Genomic DNA, 19,336 nt, shown 5'->3' with positions numbered 1-19,336 from the left:
AAATGTCTACTGTCACCACACATAGTGGGTTGGGGAGTTAGTTAACTCAGTTGACTGGATAGCTGATTTGTAATTGCGATGCAGAAAAATGCCAACAGTGCAGGTTCATTTCCACACTGGCTGAGGTTACCATGACGTTCCCGCCTTCTCATCCTCGCCTAGGATGTGATGACCTCAGGTTCAACTCACCACCAGTCACATCTCTACAATGAGAGATCAGCCCTATCATCTCTGGAACTATGGAGACTCTAATTTTATCTATATAGTGCAAATATTGCACAATTGAACGACTGTGCTGGCAACACAATCATTACTAGGCTGAAACTTCTTGTGACTAATAAAATGCCCTGTTTTTGATGTGTATTTCCATTATACAGGGCACTCGTAAGACACACTAGAATAATAGCGAGTTTTGAGAAGATTTGTAGCTCAGGTTGAGGTTCTGGATGTGAATTTGCTCGCTGAGCTGGAAGGTTCGTTTTCAGACTTTCGTCACCATACTAGGTAACATCATCAGTGAGGCTCCGACGAAGCGCTGGTGTTATGTCCCGCTTTCTATTTATCTGGTTAGGTTTCCTTGGGTTGGTGATGTCATTTCCTGTTCTTTTTCTCAGGGGATGGTAGATTGGCTCCAAATCAATGTGTTTGTTGATGGAGTTCCAGTTGGAATGCGGACACGTACGGACCAAATACTGAACTACAGGAGCAACCATCCCAACGCCCACAAACGAAGCTGCATTAGAACATTATTCCAACGAGCCACCACACACTGCAGCACAGAGGAACCACGCAGAGCAGAGGAAAATCACCTATACAGCGTATTCAAAAAGAATGGGTATCCTATGAACACAGTCCGCCGATTCCTCAGCAATAAGCCCAAACAAACAGACAAAATGGGCTCAGAAACCATAACCACTCTCCCCTACATCAAAGACATCTTGGAAATGACTGCCAGACTACTCAGACCTCTTGGCATCAGGGTAGCCCACAAACCCACCAACACACTAAAACAGCAGCTAATGAACTTAAAAGACCCTATACAGACAACAAATAAAACGAACGTCATCTACAAAATACCTTGCAAGAACTGTGACAAACACTACATTGGACAAACTGGCAGAAAGCTAGCCACCAGGATACATGAACATCAACTAGCCACAAAAAGACATGACGCACTATCACTCGTATCCTTACATACAGATGAGGAAGGACACCACTTTGATTGGGACAACACATGCATCCTAGGACAAGCCAAACAGAGACACGCACGAGAATTCCTAGAAGCATGGCATTCCAACCGGAACTCCATCAACAAACATATTGATTTGGAGCCCATCTACCATCCCCTGAGAGAAAGAACAGGAAATGACATCACCAATGCAGGAAATGACATCGCCAACCCAAGGAAACCTAACCAGATAAATAGAAAGCGGGACATAACACCAGCGCTTCGTCGGAGCCTCACTGATGATGTTACCTAGTATGGTGATGAAACGTCCGAAAAAGAACCTTCCAGCTCAGCGAGCAAACTCACATCCAGAACACTAGAATAATGTCTACAGTACTGATCACAGTACTTGCAGAAGAATATTACTACATGGGAGCTGGTCAGAGAAAGCTTACTAGTTTAAGACCTAGAATGAGCAGAATGCCTTATGAGAAAAGGCTAGATTGTATACTCTGAATTTCAGAAGAATCAGGTGTGACTTAATTGAAACGTATTTGATCCTGAGGGTACTTGACTAGGTGAATGTGGAAAGGAGAAAAATCTAGAACTGCACGTCATAGTGTAATAATAAGGGGTTGCCCATTTAAGACAGAGATGAGGAAACTGTTTTTTTCCTCTCAGAGGGTTACACATCTTTGCAATTCCCTTCCTCAAAGGCAGTGGATGCAGAACCTTCAAATATTTTTAAGGCAGAGGTGGACAGATTCTTGATTACCAAGGGAATGAATGGCAGAGCAGACTGTAAGGGCCAAATAGTTTATTCTTGCTCCTTGTTCACACATTTATATCTTCTTCCTCCAAATCTTCCACTTCATGTTTAGTTTCAAATGCTCACACCATTTGGAACAGTTCATGGCGTAATGGCACTTTTGATCGCACCTGAAACATTGAGGGTCTATGCCCTGAGTATTTCAGGGGTTCATTCTTTTATTACAGGGCACACATTCTCTTTGCTTCTGAAAATTGCCAATAGTATTCTTGTCCTCACATCTCTTACAGTTTTCCTTTTGTACTGTCACCTGTGATCTGTATCTGGACAGTCTCACCAATTTGCTGATGTTGTGTCATGTATGATGTATTGCCAATTGCCCTCGAAGTTCTTATAAGCAGTCAATAAATCACCTTGTTGATAAAATTTTATCCATGCATGTTAACAATCAAATTATCAAGCTCTAATTCCAAAATAACATTGCTTCTTATTCTGCTTCTGTATGGTAACAAAAGTGCTAAGCCTTGTTTTCTCATTGGTGATGAAGTAACCCAGGTCCATGTGGTTCCTTCAATTTCTACTGGTCATAAAGCTCATTTTCAGAAGACACGAGTGTGCATTCATTCCCTGAAGCTTTATAGTTTATCCCAGCTGTCCTGTGCTACCAATATAATGCCAAAGAAGATAAATGTTTTTGAACAGAGTGCAACTCCACACTTTTAGTGAGCTCTTTCTGCCAGTTCACTACACTCTAGAAACTCACAAGCACTGATTGCTAGCTTCTCATATTAATTACCAATCATCACATGTAATTAACTCTTATTTAATATATCTGTTACCTGTTCCCTCGATCCAATAGGCCTGGGGTATCCCTTTAGACCATACTGGATGATTCATGAAACTGGCTTCTTTTCTCTGGAGAGGGAATTGTTAAGAGTTTTGACAGAGTTATTCAAAATCATGAAGGTTGGGGCAGCTCAGATAGGAAGAAGTTGTTCCCTTTAGTGGAAGGACCAAAAATCAGAGGATAACAATTGAAGGCTTCTGGCAAAAGAAACAACAGTGGAAAGCAAATTTACAGAGAAAATGGTTAGAATTTGGAATGCAAGGAATTGGATAATTATTTGTAAGAGAGAAAGTGGAAAAATCAAGAAACTAGGACTAGAACAAAAACAATATTGGTAGAAAGTCAACACAGACATAATTGGCCTATTGTTCTGATTATATTGAGCAATCTGTCTTTCTTGCTGTATCACCCTCACTGATTCCAAATAATGTCTCTGTAGTCCTTACTTCTCCCCTTTTCTTTTCCAGTACTAAATCGTCCCAGTTGTTTTAATTATCCCGTTGTTCTTTCAGCCAAGCTGAAGGCCACCTTGATGATACATCCATTTCCCTTCCTTCACCCCATCCCATAAAGTATCACAGTAGAAGGAGACCATAAACGCCGCTCTTCATGTCACATTTTAAGCTAAATATTAATCCACCTAGTCAACAGATCTGGCAGTATCTGTGAAGAGAGAAACAAAGTGAATATTTCAAAGCTTATATGACTCTTTTTTGATTCCCAGATGATCAGTACTATAATCACTATACTTCTTGATATATAATTAACAACTTGAATATGGGTGTACAAGGAAAATTTAGAAAAAAAATGTTTCAACCAGAGTCAGTGTATTTTGCACAATTCTTGGCACTGCAGTTTAGGACGGATTTCTAAAGAGTTTAAGAAAGTGAAGATATTTAAAGTGTTCCAGGAATGAAACACTTTGGTTATGTGGATACATAGAAGAAGCTGGTACAAAAAAAACAAATTGCCAGAAAAACTCAACAGGTCTGGCAGCATATAGAATTTTAGAATTTACAGTACAGAAGAGGCTATTTGACTTATCATGTCTGTGCTGGCTCCTGAAAGGTAGTTGCATTCTCCAGCCCTATCTCTGTAGCTCCCTAAATTCATCAGTTTCAAATATACATCCAGCTTTCTTTTAAAACCCCATGTGGAACCTGCCTCTACCACTGTCCCACGTCGTACATTCCAAGTCCTAACAACTAAGTTTGAAAAAAAGTTTTGCCTCATCTCACTCCTGGCTTTCTTGCTGACAATCTTGAAATTGTGACCTCTAATTACTGACATTTCAGCGAGTATCCTTCTTTACTTTGTCAAAAGTGTACATAATTTTATAATTTTGAACCCTCAATAAGGCCACCTCTTAATCTTCTCTGCTCCAAAGAGAATAAAGCCAATTTCTCAATCTTTCCCTTTATCTAAACTCCCTCAATCCTCATTTCATTCTAGTAAATCTCCTTTGCACTCTCTGGGGTTTTCACATTGTTCCTTAAATAAAGTGCCCAGAACAGAGCACAGTACTCCAAATGTGGTCTGACCAATGATTTTGTAAGATGTAGCATCACTTCTTTATTTTTATACTCCATGCCTCTATTGATAAACTCAAGAATCCTATAAGCCTTCATAACAACTGTTTCAATTTACCTGGTCATCTTCAGAGAATAATGCATGTGAATCCTGAGGTCCCTCTGCTCCTGTACTACCCTCAAAGTTGCACCATTGAGACTATTGTTTCTTGTACCAAAATGCATTATCTCACATTTCTCTATGTTGAAATTCATCTGCTAGATGTCTGTCCATTTGCTGAAGTCGTTCAACATCATCTTCACAGTTTTTTGTTCTCCCTACCTTAGTGTCATCTGCAAATTTAGAGATTTGTCTTCAACACCCAACTCTATATCATTTGTATAAATCAGAAAACACAAGGATCCCAACACCTTCGGAACAACACTTACAACTAGCCTCCGAAGTGAGAAATGCCTATTTTTGCCTAACTTCTTATCCAACTTCTAATCAATCCCAAACATTTCTAATTTACTAACCAACCTGCCATGTGGGACTCTGTTGCATGCATCTGTGGACAGAAAGCAGCGTTAACATTCAGAGTCCAGTGACTGTTCTTCAAAACTGGCAGTAGCGAAGATAAGGTAGAATTTATGTTGATATCAGGCTTTTGGAACAGGTTGATCTGATGGTGAAAATTGAGGGAAATGAGTATGATATCATAGCCATAACTCAATCATGGTTACTAGGAAATCAAAATTGGGAATTCAACATTCAGGGATATTTGACCTTTTAGAGAAATAGGAAGGATGGAAAAGCTGGTGAGGTTGTACTGTTAATAAGAGATGAAATGAGAACAATTGTGAGAGATGATCTAGGCTCAGATGATTCAGAGTCCAATTGGGTAGAGGTAGAAAACAGCAAGGGAGAAAAGACATTGGTAGGAGTTGTGTACAGTCCGCCAAACAGTAGCCTGTCCGTAGGAAAGACTATAAATCAACAAACTTTTGAAGACTGTAAAAAGAATACCATAATAATTATGAGTTGTGATGATTTTAACAAGGTCAGCCAGCTGGACCTCAGAATATGAGTTCCCTGATTGGGGCTGTCAATCGTGTCCAATCAGGGACCCCTGCCTAACAGGTAAAAAGGAGGAATCCCAGAGATTCTGGTATTCCGAGACCTGTCTCTGAAGAGGTAGAAGTAGAGTCAAGGACTTTTGATTTGTAAATAAGGGGTAACTTGGAAAGGTACACCAGCCTCTGTGGAGTTATTTCAGTCGCAACGAGATTAAAACATGTTCTTGAAGAAATTTGTTCACAACCGTTGTGTTTGAGTTGGGGTCAACATTTCTTACATCATGCCTGGCAGCATCTGTGGAGGAGAAAACAGAGTTAACATTTCGGGTCCGGTGACCCTTCCTCAGAGTTCTGAGGAAGGGTCACCGGACCCGAAATGTTAACTCTGTTTTCTCCTCCACAGATGCTGCCAAACCTGCTGAACTTTTCCAGCAACTTTGATTACGTTCCTGATTTCCAGCATCCGCAGTTCTTTTGGTTTTTATTTCTTACATCATGTCTTTGTTTAGGAAACAAAAAATGATGGAATCACAGCAAGTCAGATGGTATCTATGGAGAGAGAGCGAGCTAACATTTTGAGTCCAGATCACTCCTCATCAGAGCAGCTCTGATGAAGAATCAGTGCCATTTGTCTCACTGGCAAAAGTAAAGGCAGATCGCAGGAGACAGGGAGCTGAAGGTATCATCAAACCTGTTCAGTTTGTGGAATGGGCAGCGACCGTTGTACTGATTGTGAAGCTGATGGGTCGAGTTTTGTAGGGATTTTAAACAAATGGTAAACTGTTTTTCACAGCTGGATAAATAGCTGATCCTGAATAGAATAGAATAGAGTCCTACAGTGTGGAAACAGGCCATTTGGCCCAACAAGTCTACACCACCCTTCTGAAGAGCATCCAATGCAGACCCACCCTAGCTACCTGTACCTCTGCATTTCCCATTACTAATCCATGCAACCTGCACATCCCTGAACAATATGAGTAATTTAGCAAGGCCAATCCACCTAACCTGCTCATCTTCAGATTGTGGGAGGAAACCCACGCAGGCATGGGGAGAATGTGCAAACTCCACACACATAGTCACCCAAGGCTGGAATCAAATCCAGCCCTGGGTCTGTGAGGCAGCAGTGCTAACCACTGAGCCACTGTGCCACCCAAATTGGTTGCAAGAGATTTACCTAGATTGGCTCAACATTTTTCACTTAGAAAATGGTGCCTGATGAAGTCTTGACTAAATATCTAGAAGTCTTCCAGGAAGGTCTAGGGGCTATTAATGAAGCCAAGGCCACCTTGCATGTTGACCAGGGAGCAATTCAGTGATTCTGCAAGGCCTGTCCAGTGCTAAGGATTTATATGCAAAGCTGGCAGAGGCTGCCCTTCACAAAGCTGGACGTGAGCCATGTTTATTTGCAATTATGTTAAGACAAGGATTCCCAGAAGTATGCTAACATTAATACCCATAAGGGATTATACTGTTGTCAGTCTGCTCAATTTTTTAGCAAACAATGGAGAACATTTTGCAAGGTCTACATCAGGCCACCATTTATCTAGATGACATTCTAATAACAGGGAATTCTAATAACAAGGAGCACCTAGAGAACTTGGACATAGCCCTTAGACATTTCTCCCAGGCGGGCATACAATTTAGAAGGGAAAACTGTGTGTTCCACGCACCCCAAGTAACCTGTTTGGGCTACAGAATCAGAAAGATTGGGCTACACCCATTGGAATATAAAGTGAGGACAATCAAAGGTGCTTTGGCTCCCACGCCTGTACCGAAGCTTAGGTCTTTCTGTGGCACATTTGCATCAACTCCTAAAAAAGGGTCAGCCTGGTAAATGGTTACATAGACAAGCTTTAGCTTTCGGTGAAGTAAAGAAACATCTATGATCCTCTAAGGTCTTGGCACGCTATTTTCCTAAGAAAGATCTGGTATTAACGTGCACTGCCTCTCTGTACAGCATTGGGGTAGTATTAGCGTATAGGTGGCCCAATGGAGACAAATGCCCAATAACATATGCATCAAGGACTTTAGCTAATGCAGAATGTAAATACACCCAGAGAGAGAAAGAAGGATTGGTGGTCATATTTGGAGCCAGTAAGTTTTAACAATACCTTTACGGATGTAAATCTATGAAAATAAAGGTCTTCAAACCCATTTTTGGGTCTGCTTAAAGAGGACAAGACAATGTCACCCGTAGCTTTGGGCTGCATTCAGTGGTGGGCTGTAATACCAAGTGCTTTTAATTACAAGTTGGAACACTGCCTGGGTGGCTGTGTAGTGAATGAAGATGCACTGAGCCATCTCCCAATAGCAGATACACCACCGGTGGTACCCACAATGGAAGAGCCTGTAATGGTATTAAATTTAGTGGACACGTTCCCAGTCACAGCTGACAATATCAGACTTTGGACACAGAAAGACCCAGTCATGCCAAAACTGAAATAACTGGTGGTGACATGGGAAACCAAAGGACCATCCCACCTAGAATTGAAACCTTTTTTGGACTCAGAGAGACCAGCTCACATGTGGTATATTGTTATGGGAAGCAAAAGTGATTGTCTCGAGCAAAGGTTGCTGCCAGATACTGGCTGCACTCCACCAGGGTCATCCAGGGGTCTCGAAAATGAAGGTTTTGGCGAGAAGTTACACTTAGTAGCCAGGATTGGATGCACACATAGCCGCATCGGTGGGGCAGTGCCCAGAGTGCCAACAAGGACAAAAATTACCACCAGCAGCTCCCCTGCATTCATGGGAATGGCCAGGTAAACCTTGGACTCAATTGCACATTGACTGTGCAGGTCTCTTCATGGGCTCAATGTTTTTAGTCATTGTAGACACCCACCCAAAGGGCTTGGGCAAGTATAGAGTTTATTCATCAAACATAGGGACGACGATAGAAAAACTGTGCACATCTTTTTCAATGCATAGAGTCCCAGAAATGTTGATCACAGTTACTGGGCTATAATTTAACAGCAGGGAGTTTGGGTATTTCCTAAAGTTGAATGGGATTTGACATGTAAGGACAGCTCCGTGCTATCCATTATCCTTTGGCCTGGCAAACTTTCAAGGCTGGCTTGAAGAAACAGCCTACAGCCTCGCTGGATACCAAGCTGTCACAGTTTTTATTTGATTACAGGACCACTCCACATGCAACTACAAGGAAAGTACCAGCAAAGTTGGTAATATGTAGATGATTTTGCACCTGGTTAATTCTCACCTTCCCGGATCAAAGGGTGAGGATGAAACGGCTTCAGGAATGCCAGTGTCAGACATAAGACTCCAGCAAACAAGAGAGACAGTTCGATACAGGGGACGAAGTTTGGTGTAAGAACCATGGAAATGGCCCTGCATGGGTAAGAGGCAAAGTCAGGACCAGTGACACATAAAATTTGGGTGGGTGCGATGGTCCTGAATAAGTACCTGGACCATACAAAAGCTGCAACTTTGCACATGGTGGAGGAGCAAAATGAGCTTTGTCCCTTGGAACATGTAGAAAGGCTGCAGGAATCTGTGGATTCACCCTGTCCATTGAGTGTTGATAAGTCCTCCGAGTCAGAGATGGACACGATGGATAGAGCTGCCTCAATGCCTTTGCCACTGGAAGAAGAAAGTGAATTTCTACTGAAACAGTCCTGGTGCAAGAGGCGAGATCCCATGTGTTACACGCTGCCCATATAGGGTGCTGAGTTGGAGGAACCTGGCCCGGTGCTGAAACACCCCAAGAGGCTCACCTAGAAAAAGACTGGCCTATGGACTCTAACTCGGAGGAGGATGTTGTGATTGTAATGAGGTCAGCCCACTGGACCTTACAGAATATGGGTCTCCTGATTGGAGCTGTTCATCTGGTCCAATCAGGGAGCCCTAGCTGACGGATAAAAAGAACAGTGTCAGGGATTCTGACATTCTGAGAGTTGGCTCTTAAGACGTAGTCAAGGACTCTTCATGTATACATAAAGGGTGACTTGGTTTTCTTTATTCACGGGGTGAGGGCGTCACTGGCTAGGCAGCATTTATTGCCCATCCCTAATTGCCCAGAGGGCAGTTAAGAGTCAACCACATTGCTGTGGGTCCGGAGTCACATGTAGGCCAGACCAGGTAAGGATGGCAGTGAACCAGATGGGTTTTTCTGACAATTGACAATGGATTCATGGTCATGGTTAGATTCTTAATTCTACATATTTATCGAATTCAGCTTCTAACATCTGCCAAGGCAGGACTCGAACCTGGGTCCCCAGAACATTACATAGGTCTCTGGATTAACAGTCCAGCGATAATACCGCCAGGCTATTGCTTCCCCTAGACAAGATACCAGCCGCTGTGGTGTTATTTCATGGGTGACTTTAATCTTCATGTTGACTGGGTTAATCAAATTGGAAAGGGTAGCTATGATAACAAATTTCTGGACTGCATTGTGGATAGTTTCCAAGAGCAATATATCATGGAGCTAATCAGAGGGCTATCTATCTTGGATCTGGTATGGGGTAATGGGGCAGATATAATTAATGACGTTTGAGAGAAAGATCCCCTAGGAAATAATGATCATAACATGATAGAATTTAAAATTCAATTTGAGAGTGACAAACTTGGGTTGGAAGCAACAATGTTAACTTAAATAAAGGGCATTACCATGAAATGAGATTGAGTTAGCTGAATGAACTAGCCAGATAAATTAGCAGAAATGACAATAAGCACGCAGTGGCAAACACTGGTAGTTCATGAGTCTCAGCAAAAATACATCCCAGTAAGGATGGAAGATTCTGGGAGAGTGATAGACCTAACCATGACTACCCAAGGATGTTAATGAGAGTATTAAATTAAATGAAAATGCATTTAGGAAGCTAAAGTAAATGATAGTCTCAAAGACATAAATTCAGTACCCAGCAAAGGAGGACTAAAAAGATAATCAAGACAAAAGAATTAAACTATGAGCACAAACTAGCAAGGAATGTTAAATCAGACAATAAGAGCTTTTTTAAACACGTAATAAGGAAGAAAGAGGTCAAAGTGGGCATAAGCCAATTATAAAATGAATCTGGGGCGATGATTTTGGGAACAAGGAAATGGCTGCGGAGTTAAACAGATATTTTTCATATTAGTCTTTATGATGGAAGACACTTTGAACATCCCATTAATAGTAAAGAATTGAAGGGATGAATTAAGTACCATCACCATCAATAGCAATAGATAAACTGATGGGGCTAAACGCAGATAATTCCCCTGGCCGTGATGGCTTGCATTCTAGGATGGTAAAAGGAGTAGCAACAGAGATGGTGATGCATTGGTTGTGGTTTTCCAAAAATTATTGTATTTTGGAGAAATACCAGATGATTGGAAAACTGCCAATATGACGCCCCTGTTCAAAAAGGGAAAGAGGCAAAAAAAACTATAGGCCTATTAGTCTAACATTTATTTTTGGAAATGTATTGAAATCAGTTTTTGGAAAATCATAATCTAATCAAGCAGAGTCAGCATAGCTTCATGAAAGGGAAATCATGTCTGACAAATTTATTATTAGAGTTTATCAAGAAATTGTCAATCAGAGTGGATGGAAGGAAGCCAAGTGATGTGTTGATTTGGACTTCTAGTAAGCATTTGACAAGGTGCATCATAAAAGATTAAGCCATAAAGTAAGAGTCCACTGTGTCAGAGGTAGGATATTGGCATGGATAGATAATCGGCTCATGAGCAGGAAACAGTGAGGGATAAGTGACTTTTTTTTCGATGACCCATGACCAGTGCTTCACATGCTTGGACCACAGTTGTGAACGATATATATTAATGATTTGAAGGAAGGAAGCAAATGGACTTTGGTCACATTTGCAGACTACATAGAAATAGGTGGAAAGGTAGGTTGAGGGAGAGATGCAAATAGCTTACAGAGAAACATTGATAGGTTAAGTGGTCAAAAGTTGGTAAATGGAGTGTGAAGTGGGAAAATGCAGAGTTGTTCATTCTGGAAGGGAGAATAAAAGAACAGGGTGTTATGTAAATGGAAAGAATCTGCAGAAAGCTGCAACACAAAACAACTTGGTGATACTTGTGCATGAAATACAGAAAGCTAGCACACGAGTGCAACGAGTAATCAGGAAGGCTGATGGAACCCTTGTCCTTATTCCAATGGAGTTGAATTATAAGAGTAGGGAGGTCTTACTGCAACTGTACAAGGTGCTGATGAGACCACATCTGGAGTACGTGAGAAGTTTTGATTCCTTTATTTATCTTTTGGAGGCAGTTTAGAGAAAATTCACTGGCATGGAGCTAATGTCTTATGAACAAGGATAAGCAGGAAATTGAGAGGTGATATCATTAAAACATACAGGATTCTTAAGGTGCTTGACAGAGTAAATGCTGAGAGGATGTTTCCCCTAATGGGAGATTCTGGGACCAGAAGACGTAGTCTCAGAATTAAGGCCAATTTAAGACTAAGAAGAGAAGGAATTTCTGTGAGTCTTTGAAACTCCTTGCCACAGGGAGCTGTGAGGGCAGAATCCTAATGTAAATGTAAGGCTGAGGTAAACAAATTCTTCGTCAGTAGAGGAATCAAGGGCTATAGGAAGGGCATGAAAGTGGACGTGATGAATGTCATGCCACTGTTGAATGGCGAATTAGGCTTGAGATCGAACAGCCAATTCCTGTTCTTATTTCTTGTGGTCTTACGATAAGTTGACCATGCTGAAAGTAACCTATGTCATGATAGGGCCTGAGGTCTGGGGTGGGTAAAGGGCATGGATGGAGGTGTTCAGGCTCTAAATTAATTGAAATTGACAATGAGTCCCGAAAGCTATAGGGTAGCCAAGGTGAAGATGAGATGCTATTCTTCCAGTTTGCATCAAACCTCAGTTGTGCACCGCAGCAAGCTCAAAACAGAGATGTTGGCCAGGGAACACAGTGGTGTGTTAAAGTGGTAGGCAACTGGAAGCTTGGGGTCATTTTTGCAGACAGAACATGGGTGTTCTGCAAAGCAGTCACCCAGTTTGTGTTGTGTCACCTCAATGTAGAAGAGTTCACATTGTGAGCAACAAATAGAGTAGAGTAGATTGAGAGAAATGCAGGTAAATTGCTGCTTCATCTGGAAGGTATGCCTAAAAGAAAACAAATTCAAAGCTATGGAGAAAAGGTGAGAGAGTGGCAAAGGTCGATTTGCTTCTCCAAAGAGCCAGTAGACACAAATAAGTGTCTCATCTGTATCTTTACGATTTTGTGTGACGACTGAACAAGAATTTCGATCCAGATGTTGATCTCGTGGCTACTCTCAGATTTATTATGCAATTCCCACAATTACCATTATCTTATTTACCTCTGTAAATTATTCACAGGTTTGATTTAATTTAATAAGAATATATTTCTCCTTTTATATGTATACTTCACAACCCATAATCATAGCCACCTCCTTCACCTTGTAATCTCACCATTTTACTGATTACATAATGTCAATCACACAAGGCCATCTCTGATCACTTCATAGTGGCATTTACCACTCATGTTGCCAAAATTATCACCCCTGAGCTTGTTCTTCTGTGTAAGTTCTCATTCTTGTTTTCAAATTTCTCTGTGATTTTGCTCCTTTCAATCTTGCAATCTCCTCCAATCCACAATCCTCTGAAATAATTGCTGTCCTCTAATTCAGGCCTCCTGTGTATTCACAACTTAATTGCTGCAACATTGGTGGCTGTGTTATTATCCAGCTGGGCCTTAGGCTCTGGAAACTCCATCCTGCACCTCTCTTCCTTTCTATGACACATTTCTCCTTTAAGACATTTTTTCAAACTACCCAAGCTGACCCAAACGTCAGCTTTCCTGCTTCTAAGATGCTGCTTGACCTGCTGTGTTCATCCAGCTCCACACCTTGTTATCTCGGATTCTCCAGCATCTGCAGTTCCTATTATCTCTCTTCAAACTACCTCTTTGACCAAACTTTTAGTCATCTGACCCAGACTTTCTCTGGCACATTGAGGTACTTCATTACTTAATTAGTACAAGTTATTATTAACAGAATGAAAATCTAATGTTTATGAATTGCATAACACTCATTTTTTTTACATTGATACTTTACTGTAGAGGAAGCAATGCCAATACAATCACTGGAAAAGTGAATCAGCTGGAGACCATTCTCATTCAACTTCAAGATGACTTACGAAAGGTAGGTCTATATGTTGTATGTTGTAACAGTATCAACATTATAGACCCTTACCTCCATCAATACATCCTCCTTTTACACATATCTTCCTTTCATATGCCCTCATTCCTTCCTTCCAACCTCCTTACTTGTCTTGCTTCTCCTTTCCCTACCCCACCATTTCTCCATTCATCCCTCCTTCCGTACATCATTCAATGCACTTGTTCTTCACTCCCACTATCTCCATCATTCCATGCATCACTCCACCCCTCCATATATACACCTTGACCCTCAGTACTTGTCTCGTCCTTCATGCTCTCTGCGTACCTACACTAGCCATCCTTCCCGCCACCCCCCACTGTCCTTCCTTTTAACCCCTCCATTCCATCCATACCCCCTATCCCTCTATCCATCCATATCTATGTTATTGTTCTGTCCCTGTTTATTCTGTCATCATTCCCTCCAACCCGTTCGTTCCAACCCTCCTAGTTCTCCCTTTGAACCTCGATCTTTCCCCTCACCCCTACATTCCTCCCTTCCTCTATGCATTTTCATCTCTCCCTCCTTCTGTACTGCCTAAAAGAATCAGAGAATCCCTATAGCATGGAACGCAAGCCATTCAGTCCATTGAGTTCATACTGACCTATCAAAGAGCATCCCACCCCTCTACTCTGCCTCTGTAATCCTGCATTTCTCATGGCTAATCCACCTAGCCTGATATCCCTGGACACAATGGGTAATTTAGTGTTGCCAATCCACCTAATCTGTGCATTTTTGGACTGTGGCAGGAGACTCACACAGACACAGGTCCCTAGTGCTTTGAAGCAGCAGTGCTAACTACTGAGACACCAGGCCACCCTCCACATCTCACTTGTCTTTACCTGCCTTCTTCTGTATTCCTTTATCCTTCCCTCCCTGTGCTCCCTCATCCTTTCCTTCCTCTGTACTCCTTCATTCCTCCCTCTATGCCCCTTTCCCCACAACCTTCCAAAATTCCCTTATTCCCTCCTCCACAACACCTTCCATTCCTACCCATTGTGACTTGGTATGCATCTCCTTCCTCACACATTCCAGACCAACTTTCTCACTCAAATCCCATCTCTCTTTTCACTTCGTCCACATATCCCTTGTTCATCCCTTAGTGTCTGTCTGACTCTCTGTATCCTACTCATCTTTCCTCTGTTCGCCACTCATCCTTTCCCCTTCCTTATCTACTCTTTGTCCCTTTCCCTCCCAAGCCACCTTGACCCTTTTCCTCTCTATACAGCTCTCATCTATCCTGTGTCTGTACTGTGTTCATGTCTCCCATCCACCTTTGACCCCTCACATCATAAATGCTCTGCCTCTTATGCACATATGGTGTACCTGAAGTGTTTAGAATTAGAATTATAATCCCTATAGTGTGCAAACAGGTCCTTCAGCCCAACAAGTCCACACCACCCCCTTGAAGCATCCCACCCAGACCCATCCCCCTATAACCCACACACCCCTGAACACCATGGCCAATCCACCTAGCCTGCACATCTTTGGACTGTGGGAGGAAACCGGAGCACCCGGAGGAAACCCACGCAGACACTGGGAAAATGTGCAAACACCACACAGGCAGTTGCCCGAGGCTGGAATCGAACCCGGGTCCCTGGTGCTATGAGGCTGCAGTGCTAACCACTGAGCCACCGTGCTGCCCTAAAGGAAGACAAAGTTTTGCAAAGTTGAAAACACAGTTACCAATTCCAAGTAGATTAACCTGCAACATTAAATCTCAAGTAAATGCTTGATTTCTCCCTGAAAGTGAAGCATCATTTGAGAAAATAGGTCTTTCTTTATGTAACACTTTCCAAAAAAAGCCAAGTCTGATGATCAATCTAAACAATCAAATGTTGACACAACATTTTAAAACCATGAAAATAATTGGGGTATGCACTACAAGGAAAAATATACATGTTGGAAAAGCATAGCAGGTCATACAGCATCAGAGGAGCAGGAAAGTCAACATTTCGGCCCAAAACATTGACTTCCTGCTCCCCTAATGCTGTTCTGACCTGCTGTGATTTTCCTGCTTCACACCTGTAGATTCTGGCTTCCAACATCTGCAGTCCTTATTGTCCTCAAAATATACATGTTACATAGCATAAAAGCCAATGTGTCAAAGTCCTGCTGGATGCATGTAGCTACTACCCAGTTTGTATTCTTTTGTGTGATTTTTTTTCTGAGCAGGAAAAGGAAGACAAGGCAATGCTCCAGGCTGAGGTTCACCACTTGCGACACGATAACCTGCGGCTTCAAGAGGAGTCCCAAACTGCTGCTGCACAGCTAAGGAAATTTACTGAATGGTTTTTCAACACTATCGACAAGAAATCCTGATAAACGGATACTGAGGATCATAATAAAACACACTAGGTGGAAAAATAATTAATTCCTAGAATGTGATGTTCAGAAATAGGTATAGGTGTTGTAGCTATATTTATGTGTCTGATTCTGTTCACTTGAACACACCAATGGCAAGAATACAGTTAAACACAAAAGTTGAACTTGCCAAGACTTCAGCCTCTTGTATTATAAAATAAAACCTTGAGACAGTAACTTCAATGTGAAAGGTGCTCTATTTTTTGTAATTAGTTTCTTTTCATTGTTGCAGTGTCATAGCAATAAGACTTTAGTGATATCCGCAGGGCTTTGTTGAATTTAGCACTAGTCTGATGAAGCAGGTTTAGATACAGTTAGTTTAGGGGAATGTTCATTTGCAGGAAAAAAAAACATTGGTGCCTGAAACAAACAGTGTTCTGATGTTTAATGCTCACTTGCCTTTTGAATAGTTCACTAATTAACCTACAGTTTCACTGATTTTTGTACAGTTCATTTAAAGCTATAGGATCAGTAGTGCACCTTCCTCAGTAAAGCGTGCACACCACGAGCCGGCAAGCCATTTGTACAATGCCAAATCTGTTTATCTTTGTACAGAAGCTCTGATGAAAAGCGTCCTGTATTTAACGATTATTTAAAATTATTTAACCTTAAATTTATTAAGTTTTGTTCATCTGCACTATGAAAAACAGTTTGCTGTAAATTGTGTTGTCTGTAGTTCATCAGTATAAAGACTGTCATGGTTTGTAGTAAATCTAACATTTGAATGCTGCTAGTATATAATATTCCATGGTTTGTATGCTTTGGAAAACGTGTTCTTTTTAAACTATTCTCATTTGAAGTGTGACATACAGTTGCTTTTTTAATAAATGTAGGACATAAAGTTAGTTGCTCAGTCTTTATTTTCCTGCCATTTTTATATTTCCAGTAAAAGAAGAGCTGGAAGCAGAACATTCTATCTCTAAAGGTCTTGATGCTGATTTGTAGAGTTATTAATAAAGATATTAAATACAATGCTGTGTAATAATACATCAATGCCTGCAGAGTATAGGAATTCTGATCTTCCAAACTATAAGTAGTAGATATGCTATCAAATGTAAGAGTTGGCTGGTTTTAAAACACGTGATTGGAAGAGATGCTGAGAAGACAAACAACAGCAAAGTTGCTATTCTAAACATAGAAAGATAAAAGATAGGACCATGAGTAGGGCATTTGACCCCTCAAGCCTGCTCTGCCATTCAGTATGCTCATGGTTGGTTATCAAGCTCAATACCTTAATCCTGGCCTCCCACCATTTACCTTGATCTGTTTAGCTACAGGAGCTATATTTATCTCCTCCTTGAAAACACATAATGTTTTGACGTCAACCACTTTCTGTAGTAGTGAATTCCACAGACTCACCACTTTCTGGGGTGATGCATGAGGACAAGGGGGATTCTGTCTTTATTTTTATTGAAGGGAGGGGTTGTGAGGGCAGAGGTGCAGGAAACGCCAGAGATATGATCGTGGGGGGATGTTGCCGTCCTTGAAATACGAGGACATCTGGGATGTTTGGGAGTGGAACGCCTCATCTTGGGAGCAGATGTGGGGGCGGAGGAATTGGGAGTGGGGAATCGCACTCTTGCGGGAAGGTGGGTGAGAGGGAGTGTAGTCCAGGTAGCTGTGGGAGTCGGTGGGCTTGAAATAGATTTCAGTTTCAAGGTGGTCACCAGAGATGGAGTCAGAGAGGTCCAGGAAGTAGAGAGAGGTATCAGAGATGTTCCAAGTGAACTTGAGATTGGGGTGAAAAGTGTTAATAGAGTTGATGAACTGTTCGAGCTCCTCGTGGGAGCACAGGGCGACACCAGTACAGTCATCGATGTAGCGGAGGAAGAGGTGGGGAATAGTGCCAGTGTAGCTGCAGAAGAGGGATCGTTCCACGTAACCTACAAAGAGCAGGTATAGCTTGGGCTAATGTGGTTTCCCGTGGCCACCTCCTTAGTCTCTAGGAAATGGGAGGAGTTGAAGAAGAGTTGTTAAGAGTGAGGACGAGTTCAGCTAAGCAGATGAGTGAGTCAGTGGAGGGGAAACTGGTTGGGCCTGCAGGAGAGGAAGAAGCAGAGGGCTTTTAGGCCATCTGTGTGAGGAACGCAAGTGTACAGGGATTGGACTTCCATAGTGAAGAGGTGTTGGGCGCCAGGGAATTGGATGTCTTGGAGGAGGTGGAGTGCGTGGGTAGTGTCCTGGATGTAGGTGGAGAGTTTCTGGATCAGGAGGGAGAAAACAGAGTCAAGGTAAGCGGAGATAAGTTCAGTGGGGCAGGAGCAGGCAGTTGCCGGGGCAGTTGGGTTTATGGATTTTGGGAAGGATATGGAAACGGGTTGTGCAGGGTTGGGGAATGATGAGGTTAGAGGCTATGGGCAGGAGGTTACCTAAGGTGATGAGGTTATGGATGGTCTGGGAGATGATGTTTTGGCGGTCAGGGGTGGGGCCATGATCAAGGGAGTGATAGGAGGAGGTGTCAGAGAACTGGTGTCTGGCCTCAGCGATATAAAGGTCAGTGCGCCATACCACAACTGCGCCTCCCTTATGCGCGGGTTTGGTAGTGGGGTTAGGGTTAGAGTGGAGGGAGCAGAGGACAGCATGTTCTTTGGGGGAGAGGTTGGAGTGAATGAGAGAGGTGGAGATGTTGAGGCGATCAATGTTGTGACAGTAGTTGGAGATGAACCCGTCGAGACCTTGGGGTGGTGTCCAGGAGGATGGGGTGTGTTGGAGGCGGGAGAAGGGGTCTGTGGGGGGTGGGATTTGACTCGGGTTCAGATCCTCCAAATCGACTCCGAGTCCAGTCTGAGGGTTAGTGGTGATGGTGATAGTGGGGTGGAGGAGTTGAGAGATTGTTGGATTGGGTTGAGGGTATTGTAAGGGGTGGGGGTGTACTTGGGAGTCAGCAGTGAGTAGGGGGAGTCCATTTATTAGGTACCTAGGATACTCTTCTAATGTTTCCTGGGTAATTCTTCAACTTAATGGAGGCAGAACTCTCCAAATTCTCTGACTTTGACTCTTTCAGAGGATTACAGACTCAGGGGCATTGCTATTTGGAAGCTTCAATTTCCAGGGAAAGATTACAGAATTGGCTGCATCAGGAGTTCCACGTGGACCTGATCCACATTCAGTCAGTGCTGCCCTGACGACTTCCTGGCTATGTGAATATCTAGGCCAGATAAAATACCATGCAACTGGAGGGTTATGATCATTCTGCAGATTTAACACATGTTCCCCCTTCCTTACACAATAAATAATAAAATCTTTCTGAAGAAGAAAATGTTAAATAAATTTTGCCCTGTTTGTGTCCTGACATGACTCTAAAGATAATTGATGACAGAAGAAGAATTGCAAAACACAACCTTAACAAGTGTAGTGAAAATAAAGGATTTATAGTTTATGCAATTTAAATTACACCCCTTCAAAATCTCAGATATATCCACACACAATCACGATTGGGACAGGCAAA

General features: G+C 42.3%; 1 protein-coding gene across 6 annotated transcripts in view; it reads left to right on the top strand.

The window, feature by feature from the left end:
* The window catches only part of LOC125452648 (signal-induced proliferation-associated 1-like protein 2), a 548,569-nt gene extending 531,853 nt beyond the window's left edge, over window positions 1-16,716 (top strand). For all 6 annotated transcript variants that reach the window (XM_059645560.1, XM_059645563.1, XM_059645558.1 and 3 more), the window contains 2 exons: window positions 13,428-13,509; window positions 15,700-16,716. In XM_059645560.1, the coding sequence (XP_059501543.1) occupies window positions 13,428-13,509; window positions 15,700-15,846 (229 nt within the window). In that variant the 3' untranslated portion in view covers window positions 15,847-16,716. The remainder of the gene's footprint in view (window positions 1-13,427; window positions 13,510-15,699) is intronic.
* The last annotated feature ends 2,620 nt before the right edge of the window (window positions 16,717-19,336 follow it).

The sequence above is a fragment of the Stegostoma tigrinum genome, chromosome 4 (assembly GCF_030684315.1).
Source record: "Stegostoma tigrinum isolate sSteTig4 chromosome 4, sSteTig4.hap1, whole genome shotgun sequence".
Lineage (NCBI taxonomy): Eukaryota > Metazoa > Chordata > Chondrichthyes > Orectolobiformes > Stegostomatidae > Stegostoma > Stegostoma tigrinum.
Note: the sequence above shows the minus strand (reverse complement) of the source record. Positions and strands in the feature narration are given on the sequence as shown.